This window comes from Corapipo altera, unplaced genomic scaffold (genome assembly GCF_003945725.1).
Source record: "Corapipo altera isolate COAL_440 unplaced genomic scaffold, ASM394572v1 61167, whole genome shotgun sequence".
Taxonomy (NCBI): domain Eukaryota; kingdom Metazoa; phylum Chordata; class Aves; order Passeriformes; family Pipridae; genus Corapipo; species Corapipo altera.
The window spans coordinates 2,125,430-2,141,199 of record NW_020884949.1 but is presented as its reverse complement, the minus strand read 5'-3'; the positions used below and the strand labels follow the sequence as shown (position 1 = coordinate 2,141,199).

The window sequence follows — 15,770 nt, the reverse complement described above, 5'->3', positions numbered from 1 at the left end:
AAAATTAAATGCAAATCTTGTTGAGTCTTATTTTAGACAGTTTTAGACATACACACCTCCATGAAAGAAGTCAAAAACTAAGAAGCATGTAAGTTTCAGTTAGGCTTAATTTTGCATATAATGTTACATATACTGAAAAAAAAGGGGGTAAAGTGAGAAAATACAGAACACAGGCTTAAGGTACACTTTTCTTTTAAAAAGAAGAAAATCCTTCACTTTGTTGTTGACAGATTGCTTTATAAAGTTTTTCTTAGAAACCAGAAAAGGCCTATAGAACTTCAAGACAACAAAAAATAGGATGGCAAGAGTGTTTCACTGAAACTTCTTAATGAGCCTGCCTTAATTAAAGAGTCATTAATAAAACTGAATTTCTGCCTTCTAAAATATAACCATAATGCCTGGAAGCTTTGATGCCTAAGATGCAAACACTTGGCTCATCGGGAAAGACAAAATTTCCGAGCTTTATACATCAATACATTATACTAACAGCCTTGTTCTTTGCATTCTTCCCTCATGTAAAAGTAAAAATAGGGGAAAAATTAATATCAAAATAAAAATACTATATTTTGTCAAAAACATGATGTATGTTTCATCAAAACATACAGTGGTCATTTAAGCCTAAGAATTTGCTTTTCATGGAGCACTTTTTCCTCTTAAGCACATGAAATTTTATTTCACATTTTAGGCAAGACATTATTTCACTGTGGGTAAACTACTGCAGAATATTCCAAAATTCAGTTTCAGAAACAATCTCATTCTAAACCTAGGAGAATGGATGCAGGATATCACAATGTTGCCTGACTAATTCATGAACATTTACATCCCAAATAGTTATTTAGCCAATATTCACAATAAGCTGCCATAGCCAGCACAATGAGGGTGGGGGGTCTCATTTTCCCACTAGTTTACTTATGAATACTTTACAAAGAGCTTTACCATTTCAATACAAGCAAGTTAATTACAGATAAGTAGTAAGGCAACTTCTCAGCAAATATGGCTACTGTAAAACAACAACAACAAAAAGAAATTCTTTGAATATCTCTTTTTGGATACTCAGTGTAAGTATTTATCCAAAGCAAGTGTTCAAGAGGTCTTAAAATGAAGTAACTTCAAAGGAAATTCATCTTTGTTCAGGCAGAGAAATGCAGTGATTCAATTAGAGAAGGTGTATTACATTCTACTTTATAAATTCCACATTCCTTCATTTGTTGCTATTGCTCTATTTATTGTTTCATCTAGAAATTTCCCCAATAACAGTAGGATTAAAAAAAGTTTACATTACAACACTACAGAGCTGACTATAACACCAATGACGGACTTCAGAGATGTTATACTTAAGCTGTATTTTAAAAAAATTCAACACTCAACTAGAGAAAGTGTGAGTACCCTTTTAAACGCTGGTCTTAGAACTGGCAAAGTACTATGCAAGTGTAAAATATATATAACTATTCCATATAAACTAGTTGGTGTTCAAGTTACAGACTACTTATACCACATATTACACATTTACCTTCAGTAAGACTCTTAACAGCCTCCTTGTATTTCTTTTCTTGGAGGCATTTTATACCAAAACCAATGATGCCTGGACCACTACTCGTGTCCATCTCCAAAAGCCTAGAAAAACAGTGCAGGGCCTCTTCTGACAAAGTACCTGGTTCCAGAAAAAGACACATCTTATAGAGTTTTAGATTAAAAAAATGCAACAGCATACCTTATCTACTTAAATGACCTTTGAGTTCAAAGTAGTTTTCGAAAGGTATTACATACTTATCACTCTATCCCATAAACAACCCAAAAACCCAGTAGTAATGTAAATACTCATTATCCCCAAACAAAATAAACTGACAGTCTGAAACCTGAATAACCACTTCTGTTAAATTACTACAGGTATACTTCCTTTATTAATAAAAACTAACTCCTTCATATGCTTTTCATTTAAGTCCAGGTGAGTACCCACATGTCAAAATCTACCACAAATAAATCAAAATAATTTCTTTCCAGAGTAGGTCTTGTGTACCTACAAATCTTCTGTGATGAGCTTGCTGAAACAACCTTGCTGTGACACCATATAATGTCTTTGTTTAATTTTAACTGATACCACTAACTTTTGACACTAGTGTTTAGCTATGATTGTAGTCTTGGCAGTGCTAAAAGGAACAATTGTGACTTGCAGCAAAAATCTTTGGACTATCATTTTCTTTTAAAAATTATTAATTCACGTGACATAATGGTTGCCTTTGATTTGCAATTGGTAAAGGGGACTTAAAGACTGAGTTACAAGCCTACAAGTGCAGGGCATGAAGGACTAAGACATAGTTGGAATGACTCAGACATAAACAAACAGCCTTACTAAAATATAAGCATCCTTCCCACTCCAACAAGCCTGTGGGAGGGTGACGTTGTCAGAGTACTGGTACACAAGAACTGTGCCAACTTCTTCCTTTGAAATTAGTTTCTGCCTGTTTCTTCGAAACATTAAGCATTTTCAAATGTTTTACGAATTTAGAGTCTGATTTGTCTTCATCCTTTTTAATACGAGTCAAAAATTCGCTCTTGTTTTCTGGTGCTGCATTATCTCATGAAGCCTACCTTCAAAACTGGAAAAGGTATTTTTCTCCCTAAGCTAAAAGTTATTTCTTTTTATGTAAACCAGAGGGGTTTTCTTTTCCTGATCTTCTTTCCTTGTTTTAAAAATAAAATCAACTTCTGATGCCTTAAAAAATAAATTAAATACCAAAATCTAGTAACTATCTTTGAAAATGCTGAGAAAGTGTCCAACACTACTGCACTGTTTAGTGAAGTACTGAAAATAGCAACTGCATACTTTCAGATCCCTGCACTTCCAAACACATCACGTTTTGTTCCTACCAACCTGTCCCTCCCCCGCCCTGGAAAGATTCTCCTTTTCTGCTTAGAACACATATCTAAACAGATCTGTTTATTTCCTATTCACAAGGTACACTTTTTAAGAAAATTTCACAAACATTTGTTTGGGTTTTTTTTTTTCCCCCCAAGAGAGATAATCCATGTCAAGAATAATATAAGTGTAGCCCATCCTCTGCCTTACAGTACCACTTAATACACTCATTTTCTCAAGAAGCTAACGTTTGTTTTTCTAGAGAGATTGCTTTCAAGTTTTGCACAGTGTTCCTTCTTTAAGACCTCACACACTGCCAAAGTTGGACCTAATTCACAGAAGTTTTTTGTCAATTTACAGTCACACTCAGTTACAGAGCTAGGAAATAGCAAGTCATAGGACCAAATACTTAATTTCCAGAAACATAACATAGCAGTAAAGAGTGTACTTGTATCGAGTTATGAAGGACAAAAACTTGGAAACAGATTGTAATGAAACTAACTATAAAAGAAATAATTTAAGCCCCAGAAATGCCTAAATCCATCCTACTCACCTGAATTAACAAAGTGCAAGCAAAGTACTTCTAAAGGATAACTCATGGTAGGATACAAAGCCATCATATCATTACAGGCCTTTTCCAACCTAGCTGCTTCATGAGGAAACTTGGAAGGAAGAAAAGTAAATAGTTATTTTTGTGAACTATCAGATGTGACATATTATTTATTCACTGATTAAGATACCTTAACATAACCTTACTTTTGACAAGCACTGGATAAAGTCTTTGTAAAGATTTTGGTGGTCTTCGCCAGGAATAGTGTCAGCAGAGTTCACCGCATGTTCAAATGCGGTCAAAAGCTGCATCAAAAGAAAAAAGTCAAAGTGCAAAAAATAATGACTCCAGGTTATCTTCATAGAATAGAATATTTCAGTTGGAAGGAAGATACAATAATTATTTAGTCCACATGCCTCACCACTTCAGATCTGACCAAAAGCTAAAGCGTGTTATTAACGGCATTGACCAAATGCCTCCTGAACACTGACTTTCTAGAAAGGCCATTTCAGTGTCTGATCATTCTTTTTGTAAAACAATCCTCCCACATGGCAAGTCCTGTGAACCATTCCCATATTAGATTACTAGATCCCAGGGAGAAGAGTTCAGCATCTTCCTTTCCACCTTCTCTTCCTCAAGAAGCTGCAGACAGCAAAGGTCACCCCAGACTCCTCCAAACAAGACAAACTCAAAGTTATCATCTGCTCCTTAGAGGACATGTTTTCTAGCCCTTCCATAGTTAACTAGATAGTTACATATTATCTAGATCCTATTCATTATGTTTACTATGAACAGAGAAACTCACAAAGCAAGTTCCTTAGCATGAAGCAGTACTCAGGACCTAAAACATTTTAATTGTCTTGTACAAGATGAAGCAATAATACACTGCTACATAACATAAGACGGCACAAGGCGAAATTTGTAAGAACATACATTTTTCTTCAAACCTAATCCCAGTTAAAAGAAGGAACTTAGGTTACTATCCTCTTCAGTTAGCTGTAAGCCCTTCTCTCTGCTCTAATCCAGAAATCTAGTCTTTTTTTTCTTGACTCCTTATAGTTTGGAGAACACAGACACCAGAGTGGAGGCTTCCAAACAAGTATGCTAACCAAAAAGTTGCCCACAGCTTGCCTGTGAAATATGGAATAGTGCATTGCCTTCAGTGCCACATCCTTCCAGGTTCAGGTGCTTGACTCAAAACTGCAGTAAAGTGTACTGTAGGTCTGCATGTGAAACCCATTTCTGATACTTATGAAATTTTTTTTTCTATTTTAAAGTTCTTTTTTATTACCAAAAAAGAAACCAGTGCTGCCTGCAGCACCTCTTTTCTCTAGTAGCTCATAAGTTATAACATTTGGCTTCTCAAAAGCAGAGATCCAGACTCAATTTTCTGCTGTCTGAAATGGCTTCAATTTGTATTTTCTGCCTTTCTGGAGCACTGTTACCAATCAGACCAGAGACGAAAAATTTCCACCCTTCATGTTGAAGGAGTTTCATCTTGCAAGAACAGATACAAAGATAAAACAAAAAAATCTTTGTCCATAGAGAGCACAAGGATGAGTATAATTCGTGATCATTCTGTTTGCTTCAATGAGCTTTGACGCTTTCCTAAGAAGTGAGAGCTTAAAATCTATAGCAAACTATCTAAGATAAACAATAGGTACAAAGAAATGGAAAACCAGCACAAAGCTATCTCTTCTACCCTGGAGGAAAGCAGGGGGAAGTTTGTTGTTTTGAAGAATGTCTGTATTGGTTTTGCAAGCAAGGTTTTGGTAAGCACGGGAGCTAGTGGAGCAGCTTCTGTGAGAAGCTGCTAGAAACGCTGCTCATGTCCGACAGAGCCAATGCCAGCTGGTTCCAAGACAGACTCAATGACGGCCAAGGCCGAGCCCATCAGCAATGGTGGTAGTGCCCTGGGAAAAGACATTTAAGAAGGGGACGAAACTGGTGCAACAGCAATTACAGGCAGGGAGAGGAGTGAGAATATGTGAGAGCAAGGAAAGGATCCATGCTGGAGCAGTCTGTTCCTGAAGGACTGCACCCAGTGGAAGCGACCCATGCTGGAGCAGTTCATGAAGAATTTAGGTGCCTCACTGCACCTAAGGCCCATCTCAGGCTGCTGCACAATTGCTGGTTTTGTTGGAGAAGCTTAGTACCACTGAACATTGAGACAGTCAATTCAGACAAACAGGCTTCAACTAAGGTCCTAACTGCATTGTACATATATATTTATCTAGCTGAAGGAGGAGTGAGAAACATTACCAACTGCTCAGTCTTATTATCCTGGCTCCTTGTACCATCTTTCAGTAACTGGATCATCTTCTTCCAAAGCTGATGAAGCTCTGCCTTTTCTGCACCTTCCTCCTGTCTCATTTCTATTAGTTTCTGCCATGTTTCAGCCACCTGTCAACAGGAACAAAAGAACCATGCTGTTACTCTTGAAAGAACTGGAGGTTCAGTGTAAACATACTCAACTCTACCACACTAAGACAGACAACAGAGTAACATTTAAAGTAACAACGCAGATCTACCTGCTTTCTGATTAAAGCAGTAACAAGTCCCAAACCACTGCGTGGGACCTGTCCACCTTCAAGGTACAGTAAATAAGATAGAGAACATCAAAAGTATGAATTCTGACTCTGGTTCCTGGAGGAAATCAACAGCAGAAATAGATCTAAACAGTCCTTCAATAAACTCTGAAGGAATAAGCCTTATGAACAGAAAGAGAACAGCAGCAGCAGTACATATTGAAATTCCAGTGTGGAAAAGTCAACAGAACTTAAAGAAAAAATACGACCGCAAAGGCTAACTTCAGTTTCCTGCTCCACATAAAGTAAGTCTGCCTTCATATGCTAAATTATTAGCATTGAATTGAGTTTCAGAAACTGGTATAAAAAGCAGCTTTGGAGCAAATTAATAGTCTTGAGCCTGATGTTATGTGATATGTAAAATTTTTCATTTTTCATTGTTGTAGGTAAGGTGGGAAGATGACAGGGAGTACAACGATGTACCATCTTGTAAGAAAGCAACCTTTTAAAAGAGCAAGGGAAAAGTCACTAGCATACCTCCAAAATACTCATCCTGTAACATTATTACAGAGACTGCAGGAAACATTACTGTTGAACTACTCAAGCATTCAACAACTCCACCTAATGGCACTGACAAGGGTCATGATTATTTCTGCAAAGCTCTTGAGTGGCTTTTTGTGTCCTTATTGTTGTGCTGGGAATGCAGTATATGAGACTCATGCAGTTGAGTTCAAGTCGTGTACGTATCCTACCTTACCCTCTGGAATGAAGCATCAGGGAGGGACAGTCTAGGAGGGGATCACCACACCAGTGAAGGAATAATCAGACACCCAGAATTAGCCAAGCAAGTCAAATGACACTTGACTCACATATATTGCATGTAAATGTGCATTTGAGACCATTCATGACTTCTAAAAATATAACAGAAAAATTATATTCCACCCTTTCAGCCTGTATTCTGACAGCCTTGTCACCTTCCGACGGTTTAACGGATTGCATCCAAGTTTTACAGAGTGGAAAAGAAAGAAATACAGTTAAAATCAGTTCTTCCTGGCTGCGGTCCACAACGAGATCTTAAGTGGTCTGTGGCCCAAAAAGTGGGGATTCCTTGATGAAAAATAGTTACTTCTGATCAAATTGAAAATTCTTGTTAGAAGAGATAAAGTACTTGACCTACCTCTAAATACTTTTTTTCTTGATGATATAGTTCCACGAGCTTGTTACATACATCACACCATTTCTGCTTGTCACCACTAGAAAGGAGGAAGAAAATCCCAAAAAAAACAAGCTAAGCTTTTCACATAATAGTATGATGTTTTCCAAATTCTGGTGAAAAATTTTCAGTAGGTTCAGTTGTCAAACTAATATTTAGAATAAATGCTCCATATCTCCCTCTAGGTTTTATTCATTGTTGCTCTGAATAAGAAAAAAAAATACTTTTAAGGACTGTACATTTCTTTTTGATCAATTTTCAAATAAAGCAAACAAGCTGAACACTTCTGTCAGTTAAAGTGATGGTTGAGTTAAATTTGTTTAGAACTGTATCTCTTTGAGTCAGATGACATATACTGTGTGATCTTAAAGCAGAGAAAAATAAGCCTATTTATTAATGGAGGCAATGAACAATCAGAGCTAAATGCTTCAAGGTAGTGAGTTTACACAGTAATAGGATAATAAGGAATTCGCTAAACTACTAATCTCAGGTCCAATTTAACTAAGAGTTTTTGCCCAACCAAAAGTGAAGAAACAAGAAACCTTATTTGGTAGAGAAAACCTTAGTAAAAAGTGCTGACCCACTGACTTTAAAAGCACTTTAAACACTTTAAAAGTGCTGACCAAGGCTTTAAAAAAAAAAATCAAAGTCTGTACTGTATATCAGCAATGGCATTCACTAAACTATAAATCTTAGACTGAACTAAGGCATTTAATGTCCTTTACCTTTTGTAGAGTTCCAAGAGTTTTTGGTAAACATCTGCTAAGTCTCCTTTGACATCCGTTTGGTTGGGTTTCTCATATAAATTTGCTAATCCCTTAAAAAAAAGCAAAAAAATAAGTAAAATTTTACGTCAGTGGTTATGCACTATGAGACCACTACCAGTTGTGCCTATAAAAATTATTCCATTGCCTAAAATGGAGTCAAATATTAATGTAAAAATTGCTGAGCAGAATTCTGCATAACCTTCTGAATTCTACTCATATTAAGTGAAAAGCTTTCCTCACTTTCTTAACTAATAAAAGCAACTCTTTGGAACTTAAATATATTACATGATCTTGTCTGCACAATAGGTAATATGCAAAGTACACTTGGCTGTATGATAAAATCGATATAATATGCAAAAAATATTATATATATATATATATATATATACATATATATACCCAAGTATTGTAACAAGAAAGCCAGAACCTGACTGCAAAAGGGAGGAAATTTCAACATACACTGAATTCCGGCCCCAACAATTATACTTGAAAATAGTATTTATACTGAAAACACTAAGAACCTGATTACCTTAGAAAAACACTGATTGCTGATATAAGCAATAGACTCAATGAGCAACATTATGCTTCACAAATCTCCAAATTACACAACTGTATGTTGTAACTCCATATTGTAATAGGCTGTAATGTACACACCACTCAGCACATAGCTATTTTAGACATACACTTCTGCTTTTAAGTATCAACAAAATTCATTAACAATCCACTTGATGCTGAAAAGTGGAAAACTATATTACTAGATAAAACATTTTATCTCCCATAAGAGGAGCACTGTCAAAGGTTTCTTGAGCTACAAGCAAGGAAATTTTTACATCAACAAATTTACTGTATTTGTTTCAATTCATGTTTTCCCTTACATGTTGCACAGCTGTGTAGTCTACACAAGAAATACAAACTCAAATATACCGAAACTTAAGTTCACCACGGCTTTACATTGCACACACAAGTAATATGAACCTCAGCTACTTCAAAGCTTCTGTGGAACTGAGGGCCTCAAGAAAAGAAGATAAAAGTCTTAACTCTGATTTGTTCCTTTATTTGAACTCCATAGTGACCCTTTTTAGGGAAATAAAAAATAGACATTCACGTACCTGCCATGCCAGTAACTGGTTTGGTTCAAGTTCAATAGCCTTCTTATATGCTCCTTTGGCCTGATCAGGTTGCTCTAACTCAGCAGCTGCCAGGCCAATGAATACCCAAGCATTGTAATTATTTTTTTCTTGCTTCAAGACTGCCTAGAGTTACACAATTTTAAGTGAAACTGATGAGAGAAATGTAACTTATAGATCCAGGTATTGCATTTTATCACTACAGTTTGGAGAATTATTCTATATGGCAATCCTAGAAGTTAAGTAATTTTTAGGAAGACACTAAGATTAGTAATTTCATCTTTTCATGCCAGAAAATGCTTTATATCTGAAGTGTTTTGCTAGTAACCATATCTGTAGCTTAGCAATTTAAGCACTCTTGTGAGGTCTGGATTACAAACTGATTTCTATTTCTCTCATTCTAGATTTAATACTCTTATCACCACATGTAAGCAAATGCAAAAGGAAGAGGAATTAAAGCTTATGCATGGGAAACTAACACGAATGATCAATGAAGTTAAATCTGAAAATCCATCTCAAATGTTATATCAGTAAAGTACTCCATGCTTAGCAGGACCATACAGCTGTAGGGATATGGGAAGAGAAAAAAAACCCTGCAAAATATTTACCTTCCAAGTAAAAAAATTCATTACCTTGCAATGTTTTAAGGCTTCTTTATATTCTTTATTTCGTATTGCATCTCTAGCACTCTTTAATGCTGCTTTCACCTCTTTATTTGACATTGTGGTTGCTAAATAAAAAAGGCACATAATCAGTTCCCGTAAAAAGATATACTGAAACATACAAAATGTTTATATCCTACTGCAATTGCATAGAGAGCATTTTAAACACAGAAATATAGTGTAATATGCTAAAATGCATACAGCACTAACACCTGATAAAAAAAAATAACATGGGTAAAATTACTCAGGTTTAGCTCCAAGATAGGATACCCTCAATATTCCAAACAGTTAAATGATACAAAGTAGCTACCCCAGAATGAAACTGTTGTTACAGGTTAAGATAAATTTAAGTAGGAGGAGAGGTGTTATAAGAGGCCTTCATTAGACTTATGAGAAAAGCATCCTGCATACAGTTATTCCTCTTTATAAAAGAAAGTAATCAGCAAACTGCACTTAAGCAGCATATTGCCCTGCATATGTGTTTAAAGGATTGCTAAGGATCAGAGCAGGGCTTTTCTTGCATGCTCTCTACAGCAGCACCATGGCCAGCCTGTCATGCTCTGGTGTGGCTCACCATGGTCTTCTCCCTTGACACACTCTTACTCCAGATTCTGCTTCTGACTACAGCCATGAATCGAAAAAGAATAAGTATTTCAGGACACATCAAAGAGACATCATGCTTTTGAACTCCAATAATCATGCACTGTTTCAGTGTATGTGGTAAATATTTTGCCTTACATGAACTGTAGAAACACCACAGTCAAAGCTACCTAGGTGGGATGATGCTGAGAAACAATAGCGCTGGTGCTAGCACCAAAAGAGATGGGAAAGGTGACCAGACGAAGAACAAAAAAACTTCTTTAGCAGCTGAAAAGTAGAAGTAAAGAATGGTTGAAGGGTCTAGTGTTAATTTAGTAATGAAAGGACATGGGATAAGAGCGAATTTCCAAGACTCCTTTAAAATCTAAAAAGAAACCTGTTGAACTTGCATTGCTCAGCAGCTCCTGGAGATAAATTTGCTTTTACGAAGGCACTGACGTCTCCCTCATCAAAACCGCACCCTGCCGCGGGCACTGTCCAGCAGGAGCCCCACTGCCACCTACGGAGAAAATACACGTTGCTTCAGCGCAAAGCCTGGCACCGCGGAGGCGGTCAGTCCCTGGAGCAAGGCCGCCCAACCTGGGCCGCGGGCGGGGCCCTGGGCCTGCGGGGCGCCTTGGGAACCGATCCGCGCCCGCAGTCCCTCCAAGCGCAGCCGCTCGCGGGCCGCAGGCAGGGCCGCCAGCCCTCGCGGCAGGGAAAGCCGCGGCAGGGAAAGCCGCGGCAGACTAAGCCGGGCTGCCACCACCGCCACCACGACCCTTCGCCACCCCCTCTGCTTCACCTTCACCCACCAGCGCCGCCGCCACTTGGCACGGCCGACCGCGCGCAGGCGCACTCTTACCTCAGGATTGCGATACACCCAGTCAACCGCCATTTTTTTCGGGCACTGTGGGAGATATAGTTCCCGCCTCATGAGGCATCCTGGGAGATGTAGTCAGTCTGCCGCCCCGGGGCACCGTGGGAGTTGTAGGCCGCGGTGCGGCGGTGTCCAGTCCGTCGCTGCGACCGGGGCCCTGGGAGCTGCTTTCGGAGCTGCTGCTCCTCTCGGTCGGGGAGCGGGGGCCAGGGTGGCGGGGCAATGCGGGGCGTAGAGCCGCTGGGGCGAGCCGGGCTGGCGCTGCTCCTCATGGCCGCCGGGGCGGGGGCGAGGCCGCGGCCCGCCGCTCCTGGGGGCCAGCCCCGGTCCAGCGTGGTGCTGGTGGCCTGCGACTCCTTGGTGAGTGGCCGGGAAAGGGGGCAGCCCGGCGGCGCGGGGCTGGGCCGCCGCACGGGTGAGGAAGGGCGGGAAAACACTCGGCAGCGGCCCGAGTGGTGCCGCCGAGGATGCGGCACCGAAGCCATACCGGTGCCTTATCCAGGCTAGAGCCACAGGCGTGCGCCAACGAGGCTGGTTTTAGCTCTCCAGCACCTCCGCGGGGCGGAAGTCTCGCTTGGGACTACGAGGGCAGGCCCGCTGTGTCTCAGAGACACTCGGTAACCTTTAGTGTTTCAAACCAAAGTCGCCTTTCTTCCAGGAATGTGTTCCATGCTTTCATCTGATTCATTACAATAGTCAGAAACCTCTGCACAGGTGGTTCCTCCGGTCTAGTGTGATACGTACAGCTTGTCACCACAACTTGGAGTGGAGAGGGGCATGTCAGCAGTACTGCAGGGCACGGCAGCTGCTACTGGAGCAGAGCTGGTGTGTAAAGTGAATGCTCTTCTGTTGACTTGTAAAGCCGAAAAGAAAGTCACTTTAAACCGTGTTATCCTTGCTATTGTAAATCATAAGAACACTAGGTCTCCTCAAGAGATGAGATAGAGAATTTCTGTATTCACAGATGAAATGACTGACTGTTGATTTACTCAGGCCCTTATAAGGTATAACAACACAATAAACTTGTCAGACGTATATCTACAGCTAAAAGAATAGAAGAATCAGTAGGTATCTAGTGGCTTCATTACAGTGATTTATTGATGCATTTGGTTTAACACCCAGACAGGTAGAAAAGACTTTTTTTTTTTTTCCACTAACTAATACTAAGTATGTTTCCTTGGACACACCTAAAGACAGCACATTTTTCACACTTTTCTCACCATGCTTCTAATTGTCCACACAGCACACTGGAAGTGCTTTGATGTAAGTTTTACTCTGAGGAGCCTTGGTTTCTCTGCCTCATATGAGCTCTCCTTACTATGGAATCAAACATAAGCTCTGTGGTATTACTTCCTCATATCTCATCACTTCTCATTCAATGTTGAGAAGTCTTGATTCCTGGCCTTCTCAGAATTCCATCCTTGACTGCACAGAACACTTGACTTCTTGCCTGCTGCCTGAGCTTCTTGGGATGAATTCTTCCTAAATATTTGGTAAATGTGTATTATCTTTTTTCAAACCCTATCTTAAAAGACATACACTGTGATTTCAAAGATAAAGAAATAGCTTCTTGTTTACTAATGCAATAGCTCTGTATAGACTTTCTGTGACTGTATTCTTTGTTTATTTTATTTTGAGTATATAATCTCTCTTAAAATTGCAAAGTAATGCATGCTTTTTCTCCAAATGTTCGGCTTTTACTAAAACTCTTATTTACCAGTAGTTGAATTTACAATATTTATGGTCCTTGGGGTTGGTCAATGTCCATTTTTGTCTCCAGATACTAGCAGAAGCTGCAGACAAGTCTTAGTTATACTTGTCTATGTCACCTGTAAACAGGAATATTTTCATGACTATATTACAGGGATTAATGAGGTAAGCCTTACAAAAAAGAAATGTAAAATCCCAGATGTTTTGAAATTCTTACATAAACGATCAAGAACAAAGTGCTGTTTTTGGAAAGTGTCATGTCTACATGGTGCATACAAAGAATATGTTGAAGGTTGTGTTGTGTAAGTTTTTTTTCTGAGATGAATTTGAAGGCATAGATTAATAGATTAACCATTTTCATTACATCACTAGTAGAGAACAGGTACTGTTGAAACGAACAGTTTTTCTGGAAAAAAGAGGTTAAGTCTTGCAAGCTGTTGAAATGTCTGGGCTTTCATTAGAAAGTGTGCCTGCTTTTGTTGTGGGTCATGCTGCCTATGAAAGATGCACACCTATGTTGTCAAGTGTGACAAAAGTTTTCTTTTCAGTGATGCTAGACTGTGTTTGGCCTCCTGAACAGTGACCTTTTGCTTGAACAGCCAGCTTTCTGCTGCTGTGTCACATCAGGCATTGTGCTTTTTGCACATTTCCTGGAGGAATGTGCTAGCAATTCGGCTCCTGAATTGCTACTTGAAGTAAACTGGATGATGTGAGGCTTTGCTTGCAATGCTGCTCAAATTCCTGGATTAAATGTGCTTGTTTGTGTTAAAACAATTTTATTTCCTTAGGTATGTCAAAACCTGCAAATGCTACCTAATTCTTAGAGGGCAAGTTTCCAGAAATAGCTGATGAGCTTCTCAGCCTGTTCAGGAACAGAACTTTCACTGAATACCTGCATCACCTATAGAAATAGTCATCATGTCTCAGTATAGGAAGTATACCATGACACAAAGTATACAGAATTCTTTTGCTAATGTCTCACTGAATATTGTGTCACAGTATCAATATAATGAACTCTTATCTCCAGCTGTGCAAACTGTTGAAGAAACTTAAGAATATATTGTTGACGGGATTATGCATCAGTTGTGTACTTTTGTACGGTTTAGGAATGGTATGCACTGCAAACCACATGCTGCTTGCTCACTCTGCCTTCTCTCTGTGGTGGGCTGGAGAGGAGAACTGGAGGCACAAAAGGTAAACATCATGGGTTGAGATAAGAACAATTTGCTGGAAACAGCAGTGAGATAAGGAATCTAACAGTAACAGCAACAATATTAGTAAGAGACAGTACCAGAGAGGCGAGCGATTCACATGTGAATGCTCACCCCTGTACCATGCAGACAATACTGGAGCCCAACAATACTGCTACCATGCTACCCTCACCCAGAAGGGACACCTTTTCAGAAAATGACATGAGGTAATATAAAATAACCTCCATGTCCTAGCCATGCCCCTTCCGGCAAAAATTAGCCCTGTCCTGGCTGGAACCAGGACAACTTTCCGAAGAGTACTTTCAGCCCAAAATTTCTTTCAAGTTCCTGTTGCAGATTACAGCTTTACTTCCAGTTTGTCCTACTGAGTGCTTGTTCTAGTTGCCTTTTGTAGCAGTGTACAAAATTAGGTGATGACTTGTTTGTCATGTTCTGATTTCAGAGGCTGAGGTGCCACAGTTAGCTCTACTGATGCCAAATGAAGTGACTCTCTCTACTATGCCATGTTATCCCAGAGTATTTCTGGCAGAAAATGTATGGAGGGAATTGCTTTCTTCTGCAGTTAAAACTGTGCAGGTTCGCTGTCACCTGCCTGTACACTGAAGAGCCAGTCAGGCTTGGACTGTGTTGGGACATCTTACTGAACCAGGATAGGAAAGGAAAGGAATAAAGTGACTGGAAAGGAAAGGAATAAAAGTGACTCAAAAGGACAATGACCTGAAATAGAGCAATCTGCATGCAACCTGGTTTCAAGTGATTATAACTTTTTACTGTAAAAGTACCTATTTGAAATGTTTTGTCTTTTTAAAATTACTGGTTAAAAACTTTATCTAAACAAAAGGTGTAAATTAAATTATCAATATGCAAGTATCATAAGGGAACCACTGTGCGTGGCATTTCAGTGGGAGAATAGCCTTTCTTCAGCTTTCTCAGCACTTTTCCAGTACGTAGGTTAAAATAAGTTCGGAGTTGTGCTGTGGATAAACCTTTAAAAATGATGAGGGATCAGGAGTGGTTTCATAGAAATATATGCTAATGCACACATCTGTATTAGGATTCAGCTTGACTCCTTGTCATCTTTCACTGTACCTATTCTCATTGAATGTAGGACCCTACTCCCTAAAACTGGAGCTTAGAAAATGTATAGTGATGGAAAGGAATTAATTTTACTATGAAGAAGCCCAGTTATCTTTTATGTTGCACTTTTTCATAAGTAATCCTTTTTATATTGATTTAATTAAAGCTTCTCAGCACCATTTTTCATACCTGAGTAGAAATGGCAACATTTAAGCAAGTTCAGGGTAACTAGTGGGTTGACCCTAGCCGGGTACCTGGATGCCAGGTACCCACTAAAGCCGCTCTCTCACTCTCCCATTGCAACTGGACAGAGGAGAGAGAGAGAAAAAAAACAGCTAAGGATTCATTAGTTGAGATAACAGCTGGGAGAGATCAGATACTGATTACCTTCACAGGCAAAACAGGCTCAAAGCGGTGGTGTTACCTAAATTTATTACTAACAGGGTAAGAATCAAAGATTGAGAAATAAAACAATCTTAAAAACATCTTCCCCCCACCCCTCCTTCATTCCATGTTCTCCCTCCCCCCCCCAGCGGTGCAGGGGGGCGGGGAATGGGGGTTATGGTCAATTGTTGTTTCTGCCACTGCTCAGAGACATGAGTCCTTCCC

At 39.4% G+C, this 15,770-nt stretch overlaps 2 protein-coding genes across 12 annotated transcripts in view; one reads left to right on the top strand and one right to left on the bottom strand.

Moving 5' to 3' along the window:
- TTC37 (tetratricopeptide repeat domain 37) overlaps positions 1-11,226 on the bottom strand; it is a 47,372-nt gene extending 36,146 nt beyond the window's left edge. The window contains exons 1-10 of one of the 7 annotated variants that reach the window (XM_027662927.1): positions 11,149-11,226; positions 10,694-10,803; positions 9,675-9,772; positions 9,025-9,168; positions 7,874-7,965; positions 7,113-7,188; positions 5,670-5,810; positions 3,614-3,712; positions 3,411-3,519; positions 1,511-1,651 (exon numbers count right to left, since the gene is read on the bottom strand). In XM_027662927.1, coding sequence (XP_027518728.1) covers positions 1,511-1,651; positions 3,411-3,519; positions 3,614-3,712; positions 5,670-5,810; positions 7,113-7,188; positions 7,874-7,965; positions 9,025-9,168; positions 9,675-9,764 — 892 coding nt within the window. In that variant the 5' untranslated portion in view covers positions 9,765-9,772; positions 10,694-10,803; positions 11,149-11,226. Of the gene's footprint in view, positions 1-1,510; positions 1,652-3,410; positions 3,520-3,613; positions 3,713-5,669; positions 5,811-7,112; positions 7,189-7,873; positions 7,966-9,024; positions 9,169-9,674; positions 9,773-10,680; positions 10,804-10,883; positions 10,903-11,088; positions 11,120-11,148 lie in introns of those variants that run through there. The other 6 variants (XM_027662925.1, XM_027662920.1, XM_027662924.1 and 3 more) reach the window with 6 other exon arrangements.
- A 29-nt stretch (positions 11,227-11,255) lies between these two features.
- ARSK (arylsulfatase family member K) overlaps positions 11,256-15,770 on the top strand; it is a 44,807-nt gene continuing 40,292 nt past the window's right edge. For 4 of the 5 annotated variants that reach the window (XR_003530833.1, XR_003530832.1, XM_027662959.1 and 1 more), the window contains exon 1: positions 11,256-11,523. Coding sequence is in view for 3 of the 5 variants with exons in the window: in XM_027662959.1 (XP_027518760.1) it covers positions 11,386-11,523 (138 nt within the window). In the remaining 2 variants the exon portion in view is untranslated. Of the gene's footprint in view, positions 11,524-11,690; positions 12,657-13,661; positions 13,728-15,770 lie in introns of those variants that run through there. The other variant, XM_027662958.1, reaches the window with a different exon arrangement.